This window comes from Hibiscus syriacus, unplaced genomic scaffold (assembly GCF_006381635.1).
Source record: "Hibiscus syriacus cultivar Baekdansim isolate YM2019G1 unplaced genomic scaffold, ASM638163v2 tig00000340_pilon, whole genome shotgun sequence".
Classification (NCBI taxonomy): Eukaryota; Viridiplantae; Streptophyta; class Magnoliopsida; order Malvales; family Malvaceae; genus Hibiscus; species Hibiscus syriacus.
The window spans coordinates 4,817,499-4,840,242 of record NW_024061783.1 but is presented as its reverse complement, the minus strand read 5'-3'; the positions used below and the strand labels follow the sequence as shown (position 1 = coordinate 4,840,242).

General features: G+C 30.9%; 1 protein-coding gene and 1 pseudogene across 1 annotated transcript; both read left to right on the top strand.

Moving 5' to 3' along the window:
* The first annotated feature begins 249 nt into the window (after positions 1-249).
* LOC120203637 lies at positions 250-15,853 on the top strand (annotated as a pseudogene).
* A 1,197-nt stretch (positions 15,854-17,050) lies between these two features.
* On the top strand, positions 17,051-18,670 carry LOC120199329 (ABSCISIC ACID-INSENSITIVE 5-like protein 1). Its single transcript, XM_039200445.1, has 4 exons — positions 17,051-18,098; positions 18,181-18,252; positions 18,341-18,370; positions 18,488-18,670. The coding sequence occupies exons 1-4, from the start codon at positions 17,124-17,126 to the stop codon at positions 18,668-18,670; spliced, it is 1,260 nt and encodes a 419-aa protein (XP_039056376.1). The 5' UTR covers positions 17,051-17,123.
* Positions 18,671-22,744: the final 4,074 nt, after the last annotated feature.

The window sequence follows — 22,744 nt, the reverse complement described above, 5'->3', positions numbered from 1 at the left end:
ATAAATAGGAGTGTGGTGAGTTAATAGAGTGTTTTTCATATACTTGGAGGACCATACTCCCATATGCATGCATGAATACGTGTCGAACATGAATATGATAGGATTTTTTATCTTTTTCTTATAAAACTTGTAAGACTTATCAAGTATTGATGTAACTGACCTGGAGTTGGAGATGTTGCTTGTTTAGCATTACAAACAGACTTAATCACAGTCGATGATTGTTATGGCATCTTTTGCCTGAAATTAACCTCACAATTGGTCAAGTTTCCAGGAACTAATAGAAGAATTGGGAATATATTTTCTGCTATATGATAGAGCCGGCTAAGGCGAAAGTGATCCGAATCCAAAGCGCTCTGTTAAAAGTGAAGCATTCGACCTCCAAGAGCTTGCTGATCAGTTACAGATAGGACCAAAGTTTTATGTGATTGGAGTCTCAATGGGATCATACCCCATCTGGAGTTGCCTCAAATATATACCAGAAAGGCAAACTACTTTAAGAACTTTCTTACGCAAACCAAGGTTTTTTGTTGTAACTTGTGCCATAAGCAATCTACTTGCCAATTGATTATCCCTGCAGGGTAGCAGGCGTTGCGATGGTGGTTCCGGTAATCAATTATCGATGGCCCTCCTTTCCCGAGAGCCTGACCAGAGAAGATGATAGGATAACAATTGTGAAGATGTATTGGATAGCAAAATATACCCCTGGCCTGCTACACTGGTCGGTTACTCGAAAATGTTTCCCTTCATCATCTGTCGTGGAAGAAAAGCCGGTGTTCTTCAATAAAAGAGATATGGAAGACCTGAAGAAAACAGAAGGATTCCCCATGCTTACCAAGGCAAATATTAAACATTCTACATCAGCCTGTGTTTAAACTCGGGACGCCCGTTGTCGAGGACTCATTATGTTGACGATTTATGTTTGCACACATGAACAGGAAAGATTGCGAGAACAATCTGTTTTTGATACACTGTGCAGTGACTTTCTGGTCTGTTACGGTGATTGGACTTCGATCCAATGGAACTGACTAATCCATTCCTCGAAAACCAGAGCGGTGTTCATATCTGTCAGGGTCGCGAAGACAAGATTGTCCCGTTCGAACTTCAACGATGCGTTTCGAGAAAGCTACCATGGATCCAACACCATGAAGTTCCCGATGGTGGACACTTAGTCGTGCATTACAACGGGTTACGCGAGGCCATATTACGTGCGTTGCTGCTCGGAGAAGAACATCACCTGTATAGACCAAGTGCAGATAAAGTTGTCGCCTAAATATCATCCACAGTTTCTTTCATTCTTTCAATGTTGATTGTGACGGTGTAAATATGTGGTGGTAGATTTGTTAGAACAAATTAAATAATCAAATTTGTTATTAGGCTTGTTAAGAGTTTGTTAATAAGTATGTTAGTGGTTGTTAGAATATGGTTAGAGGATGGACTATATAAGCCACGTTTGTAACGAGCTAAAATGAGCTTTTCACTCAATCCTTTGTAATTATGTTTCAATTGAATATTTCATTTAGTTCAAAATCCCTTCGGTCCTAGTTACAAATCTCACCGCCGCACAACTCCGCCGTCGATGACTTGTCGGCCACCAATGGTCCCTTTTTCACAAGATTGATAAACATGAAAAGATTTCGCAATTTGTATATGCATATCTAATATATACAGACACTCGTACATATACAATACTCCCAACTCAGACACAAACATAAATATAAGCCCGAGATAAAATCATAAAACTGTAACATCACCAATTGTTTTATTAGGGTAACTTCACCATTTTCAGTGACGAATTCAAAAAAATATTTTTAACTAGACCAACGTAAATATAATAAAATTTATCTAATATTATCACGTATATCATCTTTCAATAAAAAAATAATAACAATTAAAATTAGTATAATTATATGTTCTAAAAGAACTTTTAAATTTATGTAAAAAAATACATAGTTCGAAATATAAAGGTTCATTTGATTCTAGAAAATTTTTTTTTTCATTTTTAGAAAATAATTTTCATTTTCAATTTTCTGAATATTAGAAAACATGTTTGGTTAATATAAATGAAAATTTCATTTCAGAAATAAAAATAATTAAAATTTATTTGGCATCTATTTTTTAAAAAAATAGAGATCAATAAATAGTTATTAAATAAATATAATTATTAAAAATTGCATTACATAAATTTAATAGCAAATTGTAAAACAATAAAATTGATAAGAAATTTTGTAACAAAAAATATTTTAGTTATAATAAGAATATAATGATAATGTATCTTTGACATCAATTAAATTAAAAAATACACAAAAAATAAATTGTAAAACAAAAGTGTCATTAAAATAAAAATATATATTTAGTGGTATTTAAAGCTCTCAAACTTTTGGAATAAAGTATTGCCTTTGAAACTTTTTTACACTCAATGCGACCTTAAACTAAGAAAAAAACAATATAACCCTTCTATTAATGGAATCAAATGTTAATCGTCACGACATCACATGACAGTTCACAAAGCTTACATGATGATTCACAAAGTTTACATGACAATCTATAATATTGATGTGATTGTTCACGATCATGTTATGATAGTACATGATAGACGATGTGGTAGATGGTGATTTTTCGACTGAGTTCAATGGTCTAGTTGATTCTTTTAAAATGTTTAAGGACTTAATTAATTTTTTAGAAAAATAAGAATAATATTTAAATTTAAAATATAAAATATAAACAATTATTAACATAATTAATATATTAAATATAAAAATACTACAAAATTAAATTATTAACAAAATTAGTTTCAAGACCAAATTGAGTATAAAAAAAATTAATAGACCATACTATTTTTTTGCAAAAATTTAAGGGTTACATATACCATTAAGTCAAAAAAATATTGTTAAAAGTATTTGAATTCGGATATGTTAAGTTAAAATTTTAAATCTCGTGTTTTTCTATTTTTCAAATATCTAAAACAATTTTAATGAAAACACTGAAATATCATTTTGATGTTTTCATATTTTACTTATTTTTGTTTTCATTTTCCAAAATTCATTTTTTTTAATTTTACAATCAAACACATTTTTTCGACATTTTCTATTTTTTAAGAAAATAAAAACGAAAATAATATATATTTTATAAAACCAAATAGACCCTAATATTTTCATCAATTAAGATAAACTTCTTTTTTCATAAAACCAAAATCATCTCTGAACGAGGCAAAAAAAATTGGTATCAACCTGGCTCTTTGGTTTGCCATGAATAAATTAATTCATCAAGGGCATACTACAAGAAAGGAGGATGTAATTACCTTGGTTCGCACTCAATGCTCTGACTTTTCCAGGGCAAATCTTCAACTTCATGGACAATATGAGTCCCTCATAGTTCGCAAGAATTCACTGTTTCCTTCTCACGTCAAGGTAAATTTTAATGCTCGCTTTGTGCAGAAGAAAATAGAGGCATGGTCAGGGGTTATTGCACGTGACAGTGAAGGTAGATTACTTTGATCATGACGTCGTTTTAGTAAAAACATTACCTCGGCGTTCATGGCAGAGGCGAAAGCAGCGATACATGCGATCATTTTTGCAGTTGAGATGGGCTTCTAAGAGATCGTTGTGTAAGGGGATTCTCGAGCGGTAATCGGAAAAATTGTTTCTAAGGCACTTGATTTTTCAAAATAAGTACGCTTGTAACACCCATAACACATATACGAATAGAATTACAAGTTAAAGATGTTACATTAACATTTCATAACATTCATTTAACTTAATTGCTTAAAAATTGTGTTTCATTGTAAAATATCTCTTTATCAACTTTAAATGTTTTATTAAGCTTATATATTCATAAAAATAATAATTTATCTTTCAAAACAAATTCGATTTTATGTAGCAATTAGGTATTTTAGTGTTGCTTCATAACTATATAAAACTGCCTAAATACTGGTTGATTTAAAAACCATATAAAACCCAACATTTATATTGTTTATTCATAAATACGATTATAACTAAAATAACCAAAATTAATATAGTCCAAAATTACTATTACATACCCTTTTAAAATAAATTTGGTAAAGCAACCTTACAGATATAATGTACATGTCACTAATAAGTCAAAGATATGATGTTTTACTGATACTGTTAGTAAGTTTGATTTCCAAAAGATGCTCGGAAAGTTTTTCACTTCACGTCCTTTTCTTTATTCGAACATAAGTGAATTAAAACATAAAATGCAATAAAATATTTTAAGACATAAAAAGAAATGAAATTTAATAAAAAAGCATTGAAACTTTCAAACTGAGTTATTTAAGCATATTTCCTCTTCAGAAAACCTGAAAATCACCATCTCGTGATTTTATCAAAACCATCATCTCATGATTTTATCAAAACCATGTAAATCAACATCATATATAACAACTATTTCATATTTTTTTTCATTCATATATAATTACTTTCATAGTCTAATGCATATTTATGAGAACACAAGGTACGTGAGTAGAACCTAAGGTACGCACAGGGCACATCACGGTGCAAATCTTAACTGAAACATGTAATGCACTTCAAGTGCAATCATAACATGAGCACCAACGGTGTAGATCATAATGTACACGAATATACCATAACTTAACTGGAAAGTACTCAACTTAATAACATGACAAATGTACCTACAACTCTCAATACAACATATAATAAGCATATCTATCATAATAGAATCACTAATTAATCAACGTTTGATAATCATAAACCTTAAAAAATTCATCATCATAAAAATTGTACTTGGACAGTTCATACCCTAAATCACTCATAAAACTTATTGAAAATATTATAGAAGTCTTCCATAATTCAAAGTTATAAAGCATACTTGAAAATAAAATGAGGCTGACTTATCGCAAGTCATCCTCGATCATAAAAATTAAATAAATAAATTGCACTAACATTAATACTTTATATACAAGTCAAAATATAAGTCTCATTGAGCTTTAAGCTTGATTCTTTAATTTTGATTCACTTCTATCACAAAATTTATCACAATTTCATATTCTGGCAGTTTGCACTACCTTCAAATAAATATTATTCTATATTAATATACACACTTAAAAATTATTATGCTTATACCACTGAAAACTAGACTCGAATAAGAATCTAATCATATAAGGCACTTCTTCTAGTTCAATTTGTACAATTATAGTGAGTTTTCAAATTTAACTTATAGAAGTTGTTTTGAGCGGAATCTGCTACCCGGTTTTTTAACCTATCCTCGATTAAAAAATCATATTTTTTGTATAATCATTTAAATAAGTAGCCATTTGTTTTAAACAAAACTAGTCTCATATAAAAATCCAACGGTACAAAAATCATCTTCTAATCATTTTTGTAGAATTTATGGTGATTTTCTAAACTTACTGTTCTTATCACAAATCTAAGCATATTTCACTAATTTGCATTTTCAGCTTGTTCATAATTCTATTAGCTTACCAAATGCATATATATATATCACAAAGTCAAACAACATTTGAAGTCACTTCTTACCATAACAACTCTGACACTGGCTCATTGCAAGCCAACGTTTGCTCGATAACATAAATACAAATTAAATTTGCACTCACCTTATTTCCTTAGCTTGTAAATCTTATTAGCACTTCATATTGCGTCCTTAATGTTCTCCTTAGCTTTAACATTGCTTGATCTTGATTTCAATCATAATCTAAATGAAAACCATTTACAAAACATATACATTTCAAATCATATGTTAGAATGTTACTAACATAGGCACGCAATAGAAAATAAATTCCTAAAAACCTTTCGATGCTTATTATATACGAATTTCATATCACATCATCAATATTGACCCTAATACTTCAAATTGACCAATAAATCCCTTTTTATCCAAATTCACCCAAACTTCACATAACATTATTCAATTTTCCATTTTAACTACCATTTATGAATTCTTTTAGAATTCATATCGACTTTCCATTTTATTCCAAGTAGTCCTTTGCCTTTTAGCTTCAATTCAAGTTTCAAACAACTTAATTAAATTTCCAGCATATAATTTTCATCCCAATACTTCAACAACTTCACTATTACTACTTAAGTCACTAACTTTCCCAATATTTTCCATTTAGTACTCAAACTTTGCCAACTTTCCAAAATAGTCAAATTTCACATTCTAACATCAAAGTCAATATTATAACTTTCAATTCCAGCATAGTACATCATTTTTATAACATTTTCACATAAACTCCATAATTTTTCATAATTGTCGAATAGGTCCCCAACTTTCATAAAATTACAAAATAACCCAATTAACTTTCTAATGCTTGTAGAACCTTTCAAACATCATTTCTAATCCTAGAGAAATTTTTCACAATTTCACCCCAGTTTATTCCTTAGGGATGAATAAACATAGTGGTTAGGGTTCTTGATTTTCACTTGATTCAAGCATGGATTCCACCTCTAAACAACATTTCAAGGCTTCTACAATCAAAGCCCTAACATAATTTAACCAAATAATAATTTTCTCAAAACCCTAGGTCATGGCCAAATGGAATTTATGTAATACCCCAAATTTTTCTAGTGACTAAATTGTAAGTTTTGAAAGTTTAATGGCTAAAGAATAAAGTTTGAAAAGTTTAGGGACTGAAATTGTAATTTTTAAAAACTTATATATTTTAACATGTAAATGAACATTTTGTGTTAAAACAAAGATTTTAGTGGAAATCAGATTTTCGGTACAGGATTTGTGTTAAAAGCTATAAAGCGGTAAAGTTCGGTATTGAAATCGGATATTCGGATCAAACCGGAATTTTATGAAAATTTTAGGAATGTTAGAAAATGGTTGGAAATATTATTTTCATATTTTAGATCAGATAAATTTGGCTCAGAACAATGCAATTTTTCATATTTGACCGAAACAGTGGAATTTTAGTGACTAGAAAGCAATTTTCAAAAATTGCATGGCCAAAGTGAAAATTCAAAGCCAAGTTGATTCATTTTTGACAAAGGAATATTTTAATGGATAATATGAAAATGTAAATTGTAATTTTTAAGTTTCATTAATTGCAAAAAAGAAATTTCTCAATAATTGAATAAAAAATTCAATTATAGTAATATTAAGCCATGTGTTAAGGCTATCATTAGAATAATCAAGAAAAGTTGAGCATTTTCAGCTTTCTTCTCTTCAAGGGCCGAAACTCCAAGTTCTCCAAGGTAAAAAAATTTATTTTGATTTTTGAAGTTATTTACTTGATTTTTGAGTTTAATTATTAGATAGAGAATTAATCTACATGAAATTCTCTATCATTTGGTACCAAAATTTCATGGTGAATATGATTGTGTGATGAGATTTGATGATTAGGGTTATGAAGAGTTTAGTGATTTTAAAGAGTTGTTGAAGGATTTTATGTTTTTAATGTTATTGATTATTTCTAAAGCAAGTACAATGATTAGAATTAATTGTACATGTGTATATAAGATTTGGCCATGTTAGGGTTTGTGAGAATGATGAGATTTTGATTCAATTTGATGTTGTGATGATTGGAAATGCATGAATTTAATCATAGGAGGTTGGATTAATGCTTGAAATTGAACAAAAAGTCCCCCTAGGTGACTTGAATTATTCGGCCATAGGAAGAAAATTGGGGGAAAATATTGAAAAAATGTCCTATGGATTAGAAATGATATTAGAAGTATTCTATGTTATTTGGAGATTGATTTGGATCAATTTGGAATCTTAAAAGTGTAAAAGGGTTAGTTTACAAGTTTTTGGAACTTTGGGATATTATCGTAAGATTAAAATACTTGAAGGATTCAATGTTGATTTTTAATATTTGTAATTCTGGAAATTTAGTTGGAAAGTTGTTTGGAACCAAATTGCAAATTTGGTAAAATTTGAGGTGGAATTCGAAAGGTCCCAAAACCTTGGGGACTTGTTTGCAACTTATTAAATGTAGAAGTATTATTTGGATAAATTATTGAATGCTCGAAAATTTATTAGTATGCTGAATTTTGAAAATATTGTGTTGGGGTTGAATTACAAATTTATAAAGTTAGGTGGTTGAAAATCGAAAGTTAGGAAAGTTTGAGTTGAAATTATAAATGTTTTCAATGTTGAGGTATTGATTTGAGTATTTTATTAAAGTGCTGGAATTTTAGTAGTTAATGTGCAATGATCTTAATGGTGAAGAACCATTATGAACTAAATTATGGCTTAATTGTGTAAATTAGCAAAAAAAACGAAGGTTAAGGATGAAAATAAATATTCATGGATTTGTATGAGTATTTTGGGAAGTAAGAAATTATAGTGGAGATGTGATTTAGTTTGATATAGTTTTAATCCCGATTTTTATTTTATAAATTTTCGAATATTAAAATCAACTTATGCTAGTACGATACTATTATGTAGTTCGAACACTTTGTGTTATTATTTGATATTGTCATACCACGATAAATCTATCAATCTAAACGATTCGAAAGGAAAAGGAAAAGCATGTGATTATGAATATCGCGTAAAGGGTACTATAGTGAGGCAAAGGTGAGTGCATTTTATTTATTTAATTATTTTGATCAGGGACGACTTGCGATAAGTCAACCTCATTTCAAATTACAGTATGTTTTATAAAGTTTATAAAGAATATTTCTATAATATTTTATATCATTTTATGAATGATTTAGGGTATGAACTGCCTAAGCATGATATTTTTTATGATGGATTTTAGACGTTATCATTGATCAGCTATTGAATAATAAATGATTTTATTATGATACATGATCCCATTGTATGTATATTAAGAATTGTTGGTATACTTGGAATGCCATTAGTTGAGTACTTTTCAGTTATCAGCTTTAATACATTTGTGTACCAATATCAGTTATCATATCAACTTTGGTAAATTTGTGTACCAATGTCCAACACCGTTGGTGTTCAGATTATGACTGTACTGAAGTGCGTCATATCTCAATATCAGTTATGATTTTGCACCGTGTTGTGCATATTGCTCACCTTACTCACGAATCTTATGTTTCATAAATATGCATTGGGCTATGAAAATGAATATGAAAGTTTGAATTGTTTCCAGTTGACAGAAAGCATGATATGCTTATTTTATCATATATTGATTATCATAATTTTCATGAGTTCAGGACTTGAAACAAAATTCAGGTATCAGTGAAGAAATCGACTTGGATAAGTTGGTTTGTCAGTTTAATGTTTTAATTAGAATTATTTTATTTATATTTATGATATTTTCGTATTTTTCTCACCTTAGATTATTATTTCTCACTAAGTTATACTTAGCACGTGATGATTTTCATGCATAGGTTCTAATAAAGATAAGTACGAGCAGTAAGGAGCCACCGAAACATCTTTTTGGAAAAACATACCTATTATCAGTATCAGTAAGACATCTATGATGTTACTTTTGACTTTTAGTGGAATGTATAATTATGTCAGTAGTTATATTTATCGTATTTATTTTAAATAATTTGTAATAATAAACTATAACTACTTTAGTTTATTTTACTTAGTTTAGTTTTATCAGTATTTATGCATGAAACGAACAAATTATATTATTATGTTTTAAAAGGATTTCACGAAAAGACATGAATCGGTAAAATCATTGGTTAACAAATAGAGTTATTTTCTATGACAAATAATTTATTTATAAGTTGATATATTCATAAAATAGTTTTTAAGTTAAAATATAAACATTTTAAAATGTGACAAATTTTTAGGAAAATTTAAGTTCAGTAAATGTTTTATGAGTTGATGTGACATCTTTATCTCGTATATCGAGATATATGGGGTTAAGGGTGTTACAATTTCACCCAATTTCAAATAGTTTTAATCACCATACAAGCTTTAGAATAAATCTCCAATATAAAAAACACAAAAATCTTTTATCAAATCCTCAAAATCAACAAACCTACATAAACCCTAATTTCCAAACTCATCATAAAAGCATGATCTCTATGTAATATTTATATCAAATGATAGAGAAGTTCAAGGGGATTAATTCTCTATCTAATAGCTTAATCCAAAAATCAATCGAATAAACTTAAAAATGAACTTAAAAATTATTACCTTAATAGTCATGGTGGTTCACGTTTAGGGTTGGAAGAAACTGAAATTTTTTAATTTTTCTTCAATTAAAACATAATACACTTGTCAATATAAATGAATTTAAAATTCTATTAATGTGAAATTATCATTTTACCCTTAATAAAATGTGATAATTTCAACTTTTCATTGGAATATCTTCCATTTTAATATTTCAAAGTCAAATATGAACAAATAAAAATTCACTTTCCACCTTTGCCTTGTAAAATTTTAAAAACTGTAATTTAGTCATTAAATTTTCAATTTCAACTAAATATGTAAAATCAATTTCATTTCCACTTATCTACATTAAATGGCATTGTTCTAAAATTTGGAAATAATATTTCCAACCTTTATCTATCATTCTTCAAATTTTCGTAAAATTTCGGTTCGATTCGATTATTGATTTTCTTTCGGACTTTACTACTTTATAACTTTTAACACAAATTCTGGATCAAAATTCTGACTCCCATGAAAACTTCATCCTTGAGGTTAAACTAATGTCAAAATACATAACTTTTAAAATTTACCCTTTTAGCCCCTAAACTTTTTTAACTTTCTATTTTAGTTACTAAACTTTCAAATTTTATATTTTGGTCGCAAACCAAAATTTGGGTATTACAGCGGTAACTTGGGAAGCTCGAAAGAGAGGCGAATCATTCCGTGCATGCAAATTCCAGTACATTCCCAGATCGGGCAACAAAGCGGCTCACTTGATGGCTGCTGCTATGGAGTTCGGGGTGGAAGACCATTATTGGGTTGAGGAAGGCCCTATTGGGTGGAGCTTCAAGTGGCGGAAGATAGTAGGACGATTGATCCCCCATAGATGAGGAGTATTGAGATGTTCTGTCTCCTAGGCTCTATTTTGGAGAAGTTTAGTTCTTCTTGCTTTGTTCTTATCATCACTTTATCTCGCAAGGAAGAAGAGAAAATGGCAGATTAGTTTATGTTTTTCATTCGTTTCATTTAGGGACACGTGTTCAATTGGTTTATTGTTTTATGTTTGCTGTCTCCCAATAGTTTCGAGGAACGTTTTTAAATTTATATTTCAATAAAGCTGGCATTTCATGTTTAAAAAAAAATCATGCTAAGAGATAGACATGGTAAGTACTTATATTAGTGTATATTCAGATAGGCATAATACTCCAATTCATTTCTAACATTTAATAAAATAATCAATTTGGTCCTTATTCATTTTTTAGGCACTTTGACCCCTAATATTTTATTTTAAGGTAAAATGTATCTTAGGTGAATAGTAATCATTTGTTGACTAAGGGTTAACGCATATCACTAATGTGAGATTACTCATATCTAAAGTGATGATATGACATATATCACGTGTCAAAAATGATAATGTGACACATATCATATAATGAAAGTAATGATGTGACATATACTATATATTAAAAGTGATTATAAGAAATACATCAATCGTAAAAAAGTAATGATGTAACGTATGTTGAAAGTGATGACATGACATATATCACGTGTCAAAATTAATGTCATAACACATATCATGTGTCGAAAAATGATTATGTGTCATATGTTACATGTGAAAAATAGTGATATGGCAATTTCACATCAATGACAAACATTAATCGTTAATTAATTAATAATTTCTACCCAACCAATAGTCATTTTATTTTAAGATAAATGTCGGAGGTAAAGTGTTAAAGAATGAATACAAAAGTGACTTTTAATTAAATGTTATGATATTTTTAATAGTAAACATATTATATATATATATATATGAAAGGTGTAAAATTGAAAATTATAAATTCACAAAAGTTACAAAATTCCAAATTCAGAACTAAAATAAATGCCCAGAAAATCTATAAATTCGAAAAACATTATGAGTTATTACACATTTTATATTAATTTTAGAATCTTAAACAATCTTTGGAATGTAAGTGAAACAACAAAAAGTGGGTTATCTTTTTAGGAAATAATTAGAAGAAGTGGGGTTTTCTTATGATGAGAAAGTGAGTAATTTTCTTTTATAAATTTTAAGTAACATTTTTTTTATAGAAGCCATTAATTTTATTAAAAAGAAATATTCTTAATTACAATGAATATTTATAATCATAATAGTAAACTAAGCATATAATTAAGATATTTTCATAAAATTATTGACACAAATTAACAACTCAAGATTACATAAAGATCATACAAGGAAAGATTAAGAAACTTAACCAAAACTCGAACAATGATAGATACAAGAAGATCTAAGTACATCGACAAACAAATTGTAAAAGGGCATCAAGCTATTGAAATACTACCGATAAAATCGCAAATCAGAGTCGACCGACATGAAAAACTATCCACAAATGCAAATCAAATATCCAAATCCAATCTGAGGGTCCAAAGTAGGGAAGATTAACATGATAACAGATAAACATCATCTTGATCAATTGTGTGATTTCGAATCGACCCTTAAAAGGATAAATAAAAACAACAATCAAACGAATCAAAAGACAAAGAAAATGTCATAAAGATAACTGAAAAGTATAATAAAGGTAGACTTATTGAAAATTAAAAATAAAAAAAATAAAAATGAAATGTAAAAAATAAAATGACAATAAAAAAAACATTGTTCGATAATCAATAACAAAATTGATACCATCACCTATCAACATGAATGGCCCACCTATTATATCAGATCAAAGGAGCTCGTCGCATTAAGAAAAGTTTATTTAATTTTTTACATTTATTTAATAAACGAACGAACATGAATAAATATCTATTTATTCATTTATGTTCTTGAACAAGCTCATTTATGAGCTCGTTTATTTATGTTCATGAAAAAACTCGTTTATCTAGTTTTTTTAACATTTTAAATATTGGTGATGGTAGTGACTAAATTGAATACATGATAAAAATTGAATTTAAAATAATGAATTTTAAAGAGTTTAAGTACTAATTGTGTAATTTTATCATTTTTTCTTTAGCTTGAAAGGGAAAAACTAAGAATTGAACATATAAAGGAAACGATAAACGAACATTAAACGAACATTAAACGAACATGTAACGCTAAATGAACACGTTCGTAAACATATAAACGAATACGTTCGTAAATAATAAATAAACGAGCACGAACACTATACTAAAATTTAAACTAACACAAACCGAATATAAGGAACTTAGAAAATAATCAAACGAACACGAACATAATTTTGTTCATTCAAACTCAGTTCAATTACACCAATAACATCAATATTTAATGAAAAGTTTTTCTAATGATATCTTAACAATACACATTACAACATATTTGATGTTTCTAATAGATTTTTTTAATAATATAAGATAATTATAAAATAATATATATTTAAACATAAAATAAGATATCATAAAAGAGAAGACATGTCGTAACCGCCTTTCGGGTGGGCCTCGGATTTGGGCTTCGACTTGAATGGAATGGTTAGAGTCGCCACCGATCATTTATTTTAAGAACAAAATGAGTTGATCGGATACCTTGGTTTCTTACCTGATCTGCATCTTACCAAAGATATGTCGGATTCGAGAGTCGGTTGCAGTCAAGGAATGATTAGCACCTTGAACTGCCCTTTCGGTACTAATTAATTTCCAATTGTCTTTAATTAAGAAAATTGCAAGTTAAATTAAAAGGTAAAATTTTGATCCAAATTACTTACCTCCGATCGATTTGAACGAAAACCCTTTAAAAGTTAAAAATGTTAGATTTATAACGTAATATGCTGAATAAATCAAAATAAATAAATGCACATTAAATAAGGATACTTCAAACATAAGGAAAAAGACAAATAGACACATAAAAAATGAAGAAAACATACCTTAAAATGTAGCTAAGTTGAAAAGAGAGAACATAATAAAATGATAAATTAAAATTAAAAAAACAAAATTAACATGAAAGTGAAGCAAAATAAAATATAAAACCTTGAATGAGGGTAAAAATAAAAAAAAACACTTAAAAAAGACTAAATAAGCAAATTAACTAAACAAAAATAAAATAAAATAAAATAAAATAAAAAAGAGAAATAAAGATAAAGATAAAATGAAACAATAGATAAATAAATAAAATCAAACAAGTAAAATGAAAAAACAAAATAGAATGAAAAAATAAAAATAAGGAAGAAAATAGAACTTTGAAAAAACAGAAATAAAATAAATAAAGAAAATATATATTATAATATTTAATAAAATAAAAAGAAAAGAAAAAATAATAAAAATATAATATATATATATATATATATTAATAATAGTAAATGACTAAATTAAAAGAAAATCAAAATAATGGTATAATTTGGAAAGAAATCGAAGCTAAAATGGGAATTTAGAGGGCAAAATGGAAGTTTTAAAAACAGCGAGGGACCAAAATGGGGATTTCCCCCTTTTTATCGAAAACACGCAGACCCTTTGGCATGGGTCGGGTCCACCTGCGGGTCAAAACCGGGTTGCATAAATACCAACATTTCACAAGCATCGTTCATTTTTTCATTTCTCCTCAAAACATATCAAAATTCCCCCCAACCCAAAAACCAGTCGGCCACCGTCTCGCCGGCCGCCGTTCATCGATGGTGGCCACACAAAAAATACACCATTCGAAAGATCTCCCTCCCCCATCTCAAATATTCGATTTATTTTTGCAAAACGGCCTCGGGGAGGACTAGATCTGAGATTAAAAGTCTCGGTCGCCCTCCCTCCGATCATCGGCCAACCACCCTTTTTGGGTTTTTTCGGGTCTAAAAGAAAAGCGAGATAGCGTATGCATGAAAAAAACCAACCGAACAAAGGTAAAAATAATACCCTTTTTTTAAGTCCTTGCTTTCGAAAGTTTACAATCCTTGTTTTGTATTTTCCGTGTGATTTCTTCGTATTTTTCTCGGATATTCATGTGTTTTCGTGTGTAATTTTTAGTGTGAATTTACATCAATTTATAGCCTAGGAAAAAAACTATTTTTATCTCGGTAGACTCCTAATGGGACTAAACTTGTGTTTGTTGTTGCTTGTTTTGGTGTCCCACGAAATCACGTTGTTGTGTCCGAGAAAATCGGCCGAGGGAGGCGTGAGGTGTGAGGAGTTTTAAAAAAGGGATGCGGATGCGGCGTTGATGAGAAACTAGGGTTCTAGAAACCCTAACCTACCAGTTCGGGTCGAGCTCTACTTGATCCGGGTCGCGGATCGGTTATGGTTGCTCCAGTCAGGTCGCGTCTGGATTGTTGGGTTTATGTTTTATTATTGGATCTGTAAATGAATGAGAAAAAAAACAAGTTAACATTTATATGTAATATAGTTAAAGTATATAACATAGTATATATATATTATACATTTACTATATACCATAAAACACATTAACTATACATCATAAAAATAAATAAATAAAAATCAGACGAAAATACGTATCGACAAGACCAATGTCCAACTCTTTCTCGCCCTCTTTTATAGGTACCCTGCCTCATAAATCTTCATATCAATAGTTTTGAACATTATTTATTTGTAATTAGCTCAAATCTTCCTTTCTCTTATATTTGGATTGGAGTTATTAAGGAAAAATACTTTTTCCTTTTCAAATATTTTTTATACGAGAAAAGTGAAGAAAATTAAGTATTTATTTCTTTCTCTTTAAAAGTTAAAAGTAATATTAATAGTCTAATCAATTGTACAATTAATTATCTAATTATACATCGATTGTTTGAGATAGAATTGAAATGATCATAAGTACGAGGACCAATCTGAAATGAAAATCATACTTTGAAGGTAAAATTGAATTTTTCAAAGATTTGAGGATTACTTTAGAATAAATCATAATTTACAGACGAAATTAAAACAGTTAAAAGTTAAAAGATTAATTTAAAATAAGAATGATAATTTGAGAAAGTATAATATAATTAATTGGAGAAACTATTTATTTGTATAAAAGTATGATAGGAAAACTACATATTAAAGCCCTTCATTTTCTTCATGGTAATCCAAAGGAGACAGGTTAAATTTTTGAGAGCTGATGAAAGGATTGACGAGGAGAGAGGGAGAAGGAGGGAAATTCGGCATAAACAAAGAGGCACGTGGCACAAACGTGTCATAAACTGTGCCCAGGAGTGGGACCGACACCTCCCCTCCATTGCATGTATTAAGGTGACCACCATTGAAGCAGTTACAGTCCTCACCACTTCCCCTTCTTCTTCTTCTTCTTCAACAGATTCCCTTCTTTTGGTTCTTCCCAACACTAAAAAGTACCCAAAAACAAAAGATTGAATTTTCCCCAGGCTTCTCCTATGCCAGCAGGTCGCATTCAGGTATAATTTCTTTACATTTTCTTTTAATTTCTACATGCATTACTACTTCCTTTATTTCTCATATCTCTGATTCATGATTTTCTTGTTGCATTCCCATTTTCCTTTTTCTTTCTCCTTGGATAGTCGATCTAAGCTCTTGCATGTAGATGTTTGGTTTTCTCAAAGCCACAAAAGCTTAATCTTATGCTGCCATTCTCTTCATTTGGTATATCCAAATGCATGCATGATATAATTATCTTTAGAATTTTGAAATGCTCTTAGTTCTTGACCCAGAGCTTAACTTGTTTTATACACTTTTAAAAAGTGACCCTCAAAGGGTCAGATTTGATATTCAATTTATATGTGTTGTTTTCCCCAGGCTTATGTTTTATGATCAATTTGTTTTGCAGTAATTGTTGTACCTTGAATATAATTATTTTGGTAATTATATTTATATTTTCAGTTTTGGGGAAGTAAAAACGTTGCTACTCAAGCACATGCAAATTAAATTAAATTAGAAAAAGTTTTAGTGACTAAATTACTGCTGATAGTTACTGAATTTATAAATTTCATGTCACTTTTCTGGTCTCTTGAACTCTTATTGTTACTTATCTGCATTTTTGTTTTAAAGCGTGTTAACTATATGATGAATTCAACTGCTGCTATGAACCATGTGTAATATCTGTGTTTTTCTTATTGCAGGAACTTGTTCGAGGTTTTTCTTTCTTTTTGTTTTAGTTTGATCATAAAGGTAGTGCTTGAACCATATAAAACGAGATTGTTGGTGGTCAAATAATGGCACTTTTTGAATCAGAAAGTGTTGCCTACGGTGGTATCAAGACAGCATTGCCGGAACAAGCACCGCAGTCGCTGCAGCAGCAGCGCGATGAGTTAACACAGGATCAATCGGTTTCTTCCTCAAACAAACAGGGTTCGATTTTCTCGCTTACACTCGACGAGATCCAACTAAAGAGTGGGAAGGCTTTCGGGTCCATGAACATGGATGAATTCCTTGCCAACTTGTGGAATGTAGATGAAAACCAAGCCCCACCACAGGTTGACCGAAACGATCCTTGCAATGACATAGGCAATGGAGGCCAACCGACATTAGAACGGCAAGGCTCTTTTTCAATCCCTACCCCGCTTTGCAAGAAAACAGTGGACGAGGTTTGGTTCGAGATTCAGAAAGACCTACCACCACAGGGGAAAGCTAATGTCTCCGATCACGAACCTCAGCGCCAACAAACACTCGGAGAGATGACTTTGGAGGATTTTCTCGTCAAAGCCGGAGTTGTTCAAGAATCATCATCGGCTTCTTCCCAACAAAAGAAGGTGACACCTATAGGTCCTATACAGACCAATGGTGCAGGTTTAGATGCAAACTATGGACTGGGGCACAGGATCGGATCTTCTCAACCAAAAATACTGACATCTATTCAAAATAACAATGGAAACATAGATGCAAACTTTGGAATGGGACATGTGATGGGGCTAGGATTCCCAGGCCACCAAATTGTTGCCAGCAACATGGCAGCACCAGGCAATGGTTATGCGACCACATACCCGATTTTCACGCAGAGTAAAGCTATTATGGGTGAATCTTCTAATGTAGCTGAAAATGGTAACGGCGCCAACCGTATGTTAGAGCCTGTCATGATACAGAACAATAAGAGGATCATAGATGGTCCACCGGAGGTGGTAGTGGAAAGGCGACAACGCCGAATGATTAAGAATCGAGAATCCGCAGCAAGATCTCGAGCAAGGAAACAGGTGCATACTTAAGTATTTCCGGTTGCCGTGGTTTGCCTGTTCACTATCCATTAAATTTGGCCTCTACTTTCTTGAATTGCAGGCGTATACAGTGGAGCTGGAGTTAGAGTTTAGTCAACTCAAACAGGAGAATGAAAAGCTTAAGCAGCTTGTGGTAAACAAATACTTCCGAAAAAAGCTGAAATTACTCCATTTTTATCAAAAATGGCCTAAAGTGTTTCTGGGTTTTTAACTTTGTGCAGGAGGAAAACGAGCAAAGGCGAAAGCAAGAGGTGAGTTGCTGCTGCCAGTGATTTAAATAGTGGTCCACTATCAGAATAGTGCTAACATTGTCCGAAACTGTTATAATGACTGCAACAACATCCGTTATGTTTTTAATCATGATATAGGCAACCCATGCATTTGGCATACTTATTTTCTATGAAAATCATCATAAATTCAATGTCTTTCTTGTTTTCATATGCGATGAAGAACAGGTTCTGAAAAGAAAGCAGTCAAAATTACCAGCACAAAGGAAGGTTGCTGCAGATAAGATGAGGACATTAAGGAGGGCAGTGAGCTTGGGATGGTGAAAGTGATGAGAAAATCGAGAAATAGAGAATTACAGTATGCTTAGCTTAGTTTAGTTTAGATTACAAATGTAAGTATATCTAAATAACTAGGAATATCTCCAAATTAAAACCCATATTTTAGTTTTTTTTCTCTTTGAAGGGATCATAAGAATATACTAGTGTGTGTAATAATAAGCACTTAAATTAATTATGGTAAAAGAATAATAAGTAGCAGTATTCAATGTTTATTTAAAATCTTACATGCAAAAAAATAACAGCAAAATCAAATAATTGAAATTTATTTAAAATGAGATCTCAAATTAAAATTTAAAATTAATAAACCCTTTTTTAATTTTGATTTGTCAATCGAAATTATTTTTTCAAACGAGAAAGAAAAAAAATTAAGGTTCAAATTGTAAATTTTATAAACTTAGAAAGGTGCAAGTGTATTTTTCTCAATTATTTGGTAACCGACGACGACGTATTAAACTATTTAGTATTCGCCTAAAAGAAATTTTATGTTTTGTATATACACATCAGTATTACATAATAATCATTCCCGCTTTCTTTCTTTCTTTTTCCTTTCGCCCTAAAATTTTCCCTGATTTTAATCTTCGATTCACTGCGTTGATTCTCAGGTAATTGGATCTTTAGACGCTCTAATTTCATCTTATTTTCCCTTAATTTCATCTCAATTTCAATAGTTCTTTCTTCCAGGTCCTCTCTCTCGTGTTAGGGTTGTCATGTTAGTTTCTAAAATTTCCAATTTCTATTTCCTTTTATTTGTTAAATCTCACTTTGCCTAGTTGGAACTTGGAGAAAGTGAAGGAAGAAAACTCAATTGATACCTAGTCAATTACCCTATATTTAATAATTTAGAAAATTTGAGTTTAATAATTTAGAAAATTTGAGTTCGAGACTATTTAATTTAGAAATTATTATGGATGTAAATTTTAAAGAGGATATTCATTTATTAAGGTAAAAAATATTCACCTCTTAGCATGAATGCGGAAGATCAATTATTGTTCTAATAAACGAACAATGCCTCGGGAATTGAGTAATTATGATGCAGTTTTGAAAATGATGTTAACTTACTTCGGGAATTATCAGTAATCACTCCCTAAGCATGATTGCGAGAGATACACTATTGATTCGCTAATAAGTAAACATTGACTTATATTTAAAATCGGGTGCAATGTATCAACCAGTTAAAACCTAATAATACTAGGTGAGTTTATTAAGGCTCTCCTAACCTAAAGTGTCAAATTATGAAAATTAGAGAACTTAGAGGACTAAACCTAAAAATGAAGTCTCTAATATTAATCCTAAATTTTTAGCCAATTATTGAATTATTCCTAAATTAAAGGATTAAAGTGAAAATTTCTAAGATGGAGGCTCTAGTTGTTAACCTAGTTAATTATGTCAATTGGATAATCTAATTAAAAGTTTAGGAACTAGAATGTGGAAAGTCTAAAGTTAAGGAATTAAATCTAGAGCTCAAGGCTCTAATTATTAACCCGATTCATTATGTTAATCGAAAAAATCAATTTGAGTCCTTGGGGTAAAGACCAAATTAAAATTTTCCTAATCTTAAAGGACTAAAATGAGAAATCTAAATCTAATGTTTAAATCTAAAATCTAAATGCAATTATGGACTAACAGGACTTAAACTAAAAGACTAACCTTAAAATCTAATAAAATAAAGGAAGAAACAAATAATCTCAAAAAGAAAAAAAGTTAGAAACAATAACAATTAAATAAATAAAAATTAATAAATATGTTTTCACTTAAAAGGTTGGAACTAATAATACAAATAAAATAATTAATCATTACAAAACAAATGCATTTAACTAAATTAATATTGAGGTTAATTAAGAAAATAATTAATCGGATACTGAAAATATTCGAAGTAGCTGCTGGACTAAAGCTTAATAAGGAAAAAACTAAGTTATTCGGTATTAACGTGGAAGAGAGTAGAGTAAGGAGTTGGGTTGATTCGATAAATTGGGGTTGGGCTGAGCTTCTGTCAACGTATCTGGGTCTACCTTTAGGGAATCGGATGAATTCAAAATCTATTTGGCAGCCCATTATGGACAAAGTAAGAAATCGGCTTCAGAGTTGAAAAGGCAAATTGTTATCTTTTGGTGGTAGGTTAACTCTAATTAAGTCTGTTTTAGTTAATTTGCTTGTGTTTTACATGTCTATTTTCTCAATTCCAAAGGCTATAGCTGAGACGTTAAATAGATGCATAGCGAATTTTGTTTGGAATTCATCAACTGATATGAGGATTCACTGGATTAGTCGGGACAGAATTTATAGGCCGAAAACACACAGTGGTTTGGGAATTTTTTATGTCAAAATTAGGAACCGTGCATTACTTAATAAATGGATTTGGAGGTTTAGTGTGGAAAATGACAGTTTATGGCGGAAGATTGTTGTAGCAAAATATAATTATGATCATGATTCAATCATTCCAAAAGCTGTAAATAACAACAAATCCTCTTGGATATGGCGTAATATTGTTAATCAAGCAGGGTCTAGTGAATCGGGATTTTGTTCTGAATTGAGGTGTGTTATGGGTAACGGAAATAGGATTGAATTTTGGACAGATTATTGGACTGAAAAGGTTTCACTGAAAAATGCTTTTCCGAGAATTTTCAGTTTATCAAGGAAAAAATGCGGAAAGATCAAAGATTTTGGGTGTTGGGTTCATGGAGTTTGGGAATGGCGGTTTGAGATGGGAAGAGCTTTCTTTCAATGGGAAAAGCCAATTTGGAATGAATTCATGAATGTTTTAAACATAACAGAAAATTCTGAACAATGTATCGACAAATTAGTGTGGTCTGGAGCTCGGGATGGTTGTTATAATCCGAAATCATTTTGTATTAAAGAGGCAACCGATGGCGTGATTGAATATCCATGTTGGAGATTGGTGTGGTTTAAATTTGCTCCACCAAAGGTATCTTTCATGTGGAAAGCAGTTCATCAGAGACAGCCGGTTATGGTAGAATTGGCAAAGAGAGGGATCAATTGTAATGACCAGACTTGCTGTCTGTTTTGTAAAAGTGTGCCGGAAGATATTAATCATGTTCTATTTCACCGTTTTACAATTTGGGAGGTTTGGCATTGTTGGTGTAGAGTGTGGAAAGTAAATATGGTGCTCCCAGAGAATGTTAAACAATTATTAGAGACATGGTTTTCTCAAAGAAAAGTAGGAGATTACGAGCTTTATGGCAAATTGGTTTTCTCAAATTTTCCGATGTAAGGAATCGCAAAAAGGTTCCAATAAAATAGGAAAATGGCCAAACGCTTATGGTACTCCTTTTCCGAGATTAAGATAAATATCGTTAGGAAGAGATGTATTTTGACAGAGGCAACTTTTTTGACTTCACCCTCTCGAACGTGAATTGGATTGTCCTGGGGGTATATACGAGAGAACAACATATCCATTTGAATTTTCTATGGTTGAAACGCGATATGAATCATATAATGGTGTGAATGAGCGGCTTTGTTGGCCAGATGATAAGCATAGGCATTATGGGGTTATTTTCCTTTTCTCGTCTAGCTGGTTTGTTACTACCAGTGCTTCTTTAAGGTTCTGTTGGGATATGCTTCTTTTTGGGTGTTGCCTTGGTGTTTCACCGTTTACTTTGATCTGTCATGGGCGTTGGAGTTCTGCAGTTTGTGTTTGCGTGCAGTCGATGCAGCTGTTTGGCTAGTTATGAGTCTAATGTTTTGAGTGGTGCTTATCGCAGGATCGAATGTTGCAGCCGTTGGTGGAGATAGAAGCAGCTCAGCCGTTTTTGTTTTGGTGCTGCTAAGTGATGCCGCTCCTGTGGTGTCGGAATGGTTTGTCGTTTATGCTTTCTGTTCTATGTCGTTTGCTATGTATTTTGGGGAGCTGGGCGGTGTGTGTTTTGTTGCCCCTGTAGTTGGGTGTTTCGAAAGAGGAAGCAGGGTCTGTGCTGCTATTTTTTTCCATTGTTTTGGACAGATTGTAATTACATCGTTTTTTGCATATTGCATGCGGTTAACAACTTGTGGTGTGTATTTTCTGATACGAGCTTGGACACTCTTTTTCCTCCATTTAGGTTT

Excerpts from the sequence above, each read along its gene's own strand:
- LOC120199329 (XM_039200445.1), top strand. The coding sequence starts at position 17,124 with ATGGCACTTTTTGAATCAGAAAGTGTTGCCTACGGTGGTATCAAGACA. Across the intron at positions 18,099-18,180 it reads GATCTCGAGCAAGGAAACAG|GCGTATACAGTGGAGCTGGA; the intron begins GTGCATACTTAA and ends CTTGAATTGCAG. Across the intron at positions 18,371-18,487 it reads AGCAAAGGCGAAAGCAAGAG|GCAACCCATGCATTTGGCAT; the intron begins GTGAGTTGCTGC and ends ATCATGATATAG.